At 39.9% G+C, this 2,500-nt stretch overlaps 1 protein-coding gene across 1 annotated transcript in view; it reads left to right on the forward strand.

Annotated features, from left to right (window-relative positions):
- LOC140925605 (uncharacterized) overlaps positions 1-2,500 on the forward strand; it is a 70,378-nt gene that overhangs the window by 58,131 nt on the left and 9,747 nt on the right. Inside the window, exons 28-31 of the mRNA XM_073375522.1 lie at positions 205-251; positions 747-867; positions 1,058-1,161; positions 2,306-2,408. Coding sequence (XP_073231623.1) covers positions 205-251; positions 747-867; positions 1,058-1,161; positions 2,306-2,408 — 375 coding nt within the window. The remainder of the gene's footprint in view (positions 1-204; positions 252-746; positions 868-1,057; positions 1,162-2,305; positions 2,409-2,500) is intronic.

Here is a 2,500-nt window from a genome sequence, read left to right on the forward strand (position 1 = left end):
AATGAGTGCTTTACGCCTTTTGAATTTTTTTGGTTGAGAAGTTTTTACATTGCCTCAATCGAGATTTTCCTCCTCCCCTCCCTCTCAAGACGAAAGCTTTTGAGATGACGTGAAAAACTTTAGTTTTGCTCAATTAATGTAGTTAGCAACAGCTTGCATTTTATTATTCCTGGATCTGCTAATATACCTTATTGTTGTTTGCAGCCCCAAAATACTACAAAGCCTTCTTGCTCCTTTGTGGACTTTACAAAGTATGTCTTCACTCTTTTGTGCCTTAAGCAAACATGGTTCTTAGCAATTTTAACTAAATGTAGCCATTCGTTTCGCCAAAGGGTAAAGTGCGTGATCAGTTAAACGGATATTACTGTATTCCATTACAAACTCTGTTTGATCAGATCTAGGCTATTCGGTCAAGATTTCCTATGGGTCTCGGGTGCGAGTTCTCCCCATCCCGTCTCGCGTTTCATTTGTTGCTAGTTGACTGAGGGACACGATTACGTAAAAAGCACAAAGCAAGACGATGTTGATTTTTTATAAGCCATTTTCACGATAACGACATGAGAAAACAACTACCAGAATTCCTTTCGTTTTTGCTTTCTTATTTAAATTAGTCAATCCGCCAAGTTTAAAAAACGATAGCCCTAATTTGCACAAGAAAACAACAAACTGAAGGATTCTGGTAGTTGTAGTAAAATGACGTCATCATGCAATTTTCCTATTAACATTTATGTTTTTGTTAATCATAGAAACGTTGGCACGTGGTCAGACAGAGGATGTTCCGTGGTCAAAGATAAAAAAAAGACCGTGGAGTGCGCCTGCAATCACTTGACAAACTTCGCCATTTTGATGCAAGTCAAAACATTTGAAGTAAGCTTGAAAAATATTTTTTTGTTTTACTTCTGCAAAAAACGACGATGACCGAAAATATCGCAGACGCGTGTGTTTATAGATGGACGCGGGAAAAGTAACTTCTCGTACTATGCTAATTTAGTTGGCTTTTTTTGCTTTGTTTTCTTTGCATAGGTGAGCTTCCAATATTTTTCTTTTTAATTTCCAGATTTCAAAGGAACATTATAAGGCTTTGACGGTTATAACATATGTTGGGTGTGGAATATCGCTGTTTGGACTTGCTCTTACATTGGCCACCTTCTTGTCACTGGAGTAAGCTCTTTCAGACTTGGATGCGAGTAAAACGGCGGCAAATTTCGTTTTAATAATAGATAAAAAGATAATAGACCATTTTTCAGTTGTGGGCTTAAAGCCACAGTCTTCGAGTGAATGTGAGACTGGGATTGACTTTGTTTTGATTTAAACCTCCATTGTTTTCTTATGGAAATTTTGCTTGAACTATACGAGTTGGCATAAAAACAACTTCATTTGCATAAGAAAGCAGGAAGGGTTGCGTCAAAACAAGCTGAACTCCAGCCTCGTTTCCATCTCTAACTAGGCTATTATTCTCTTGAACACTTTTTAACACACTAACTCTAGGCATACTACCTGACGGGATACCACCAGAGCAGGGGGGGAGGGGGTTTGGGGGCAGAATACTCCAATAGCGCCCAGTGCACCAGACTCCGGTATAACCACGAACCTCGCAACTAAAATTTCAGGATTAATTTAGGTTCCTGGGAAACTGCCCACCTACCCCTTCCCTAAGTTAACATTAACACTTACTTCTTACTTTGGGCAAAATGATGGCTTAGGGGAGGGGTAGGTGGGCAGTTTACCGGAAACCTAATTTGATCCAGATTTGAAGTAGTGGAGTCGCTGAACTACCGTATTGCTTCGAATAATAGCAGTCCCTCGATTAATCGCCTTCCTCGAATAATCGCCTTCTTTAGACGGAAATATTTAAAATAATCACTTCCTTCGAATAATAGCCCCCCCCCCCCCCCCGCCACCACCACTTTTGCCTTTTTTGTCTTTCGTTTATCCACTCCCTGCCAAGTCAAAGTAGAGTCCGATCCATCAAAACTGATCAGTGACAATTCAATCTCTGACGCCAAGGTTCTTGACATTCACATATGAGATCGTTTTTTGGTTTTAATGGGAAAATAAAACAAAATATTTAAGGCACTACTTCCAGTGAGCAATATTTGAAATAACTGCATTCCTCAAATATTCGCCCTCCCTTGAATAATCGCCCCCGGCTATTATTCGAGGAAATACGGTACTCTTCTTTTAGGAGTATCATTATTGTGTTACTAAAACAGTTTCAAAACCTACTCTTGCCTCTCTTTACTTGCTTTGGAAACATAAGCAGTCATGTTTAAGACCCCATATACAAAGGCATTTTTATCCCCAGGACACTGGCCTCTGAACGTACCTCGATCCACAAGAACCTTGTTGTTGCTATTGGACTTGCGCAGATCATATTTCTGGCTGGAATAGATGCCACCTACAATCCTGTAAGTATCACGATCATTGTTGGTATCAAATCCCTCCTGACCCCTCCCCTAACTCGATATTAACGCTTACCTATCACTTAGGGCAAAATTGT

This window comes from Porites lutea, chromosome 2 (assembly GCF_958299795.1).
Source record: "Porites lutea chromosome 2, jaPorLute2.1, whole genome shotgun sequence".
Classification (NCBI taxonomy): domain Eukaryota; kingdom Metazoa; phylum Cnidaria; class Anthozoa; order Scleractinia; family Poritidae; genus Porites; species Porites lutea.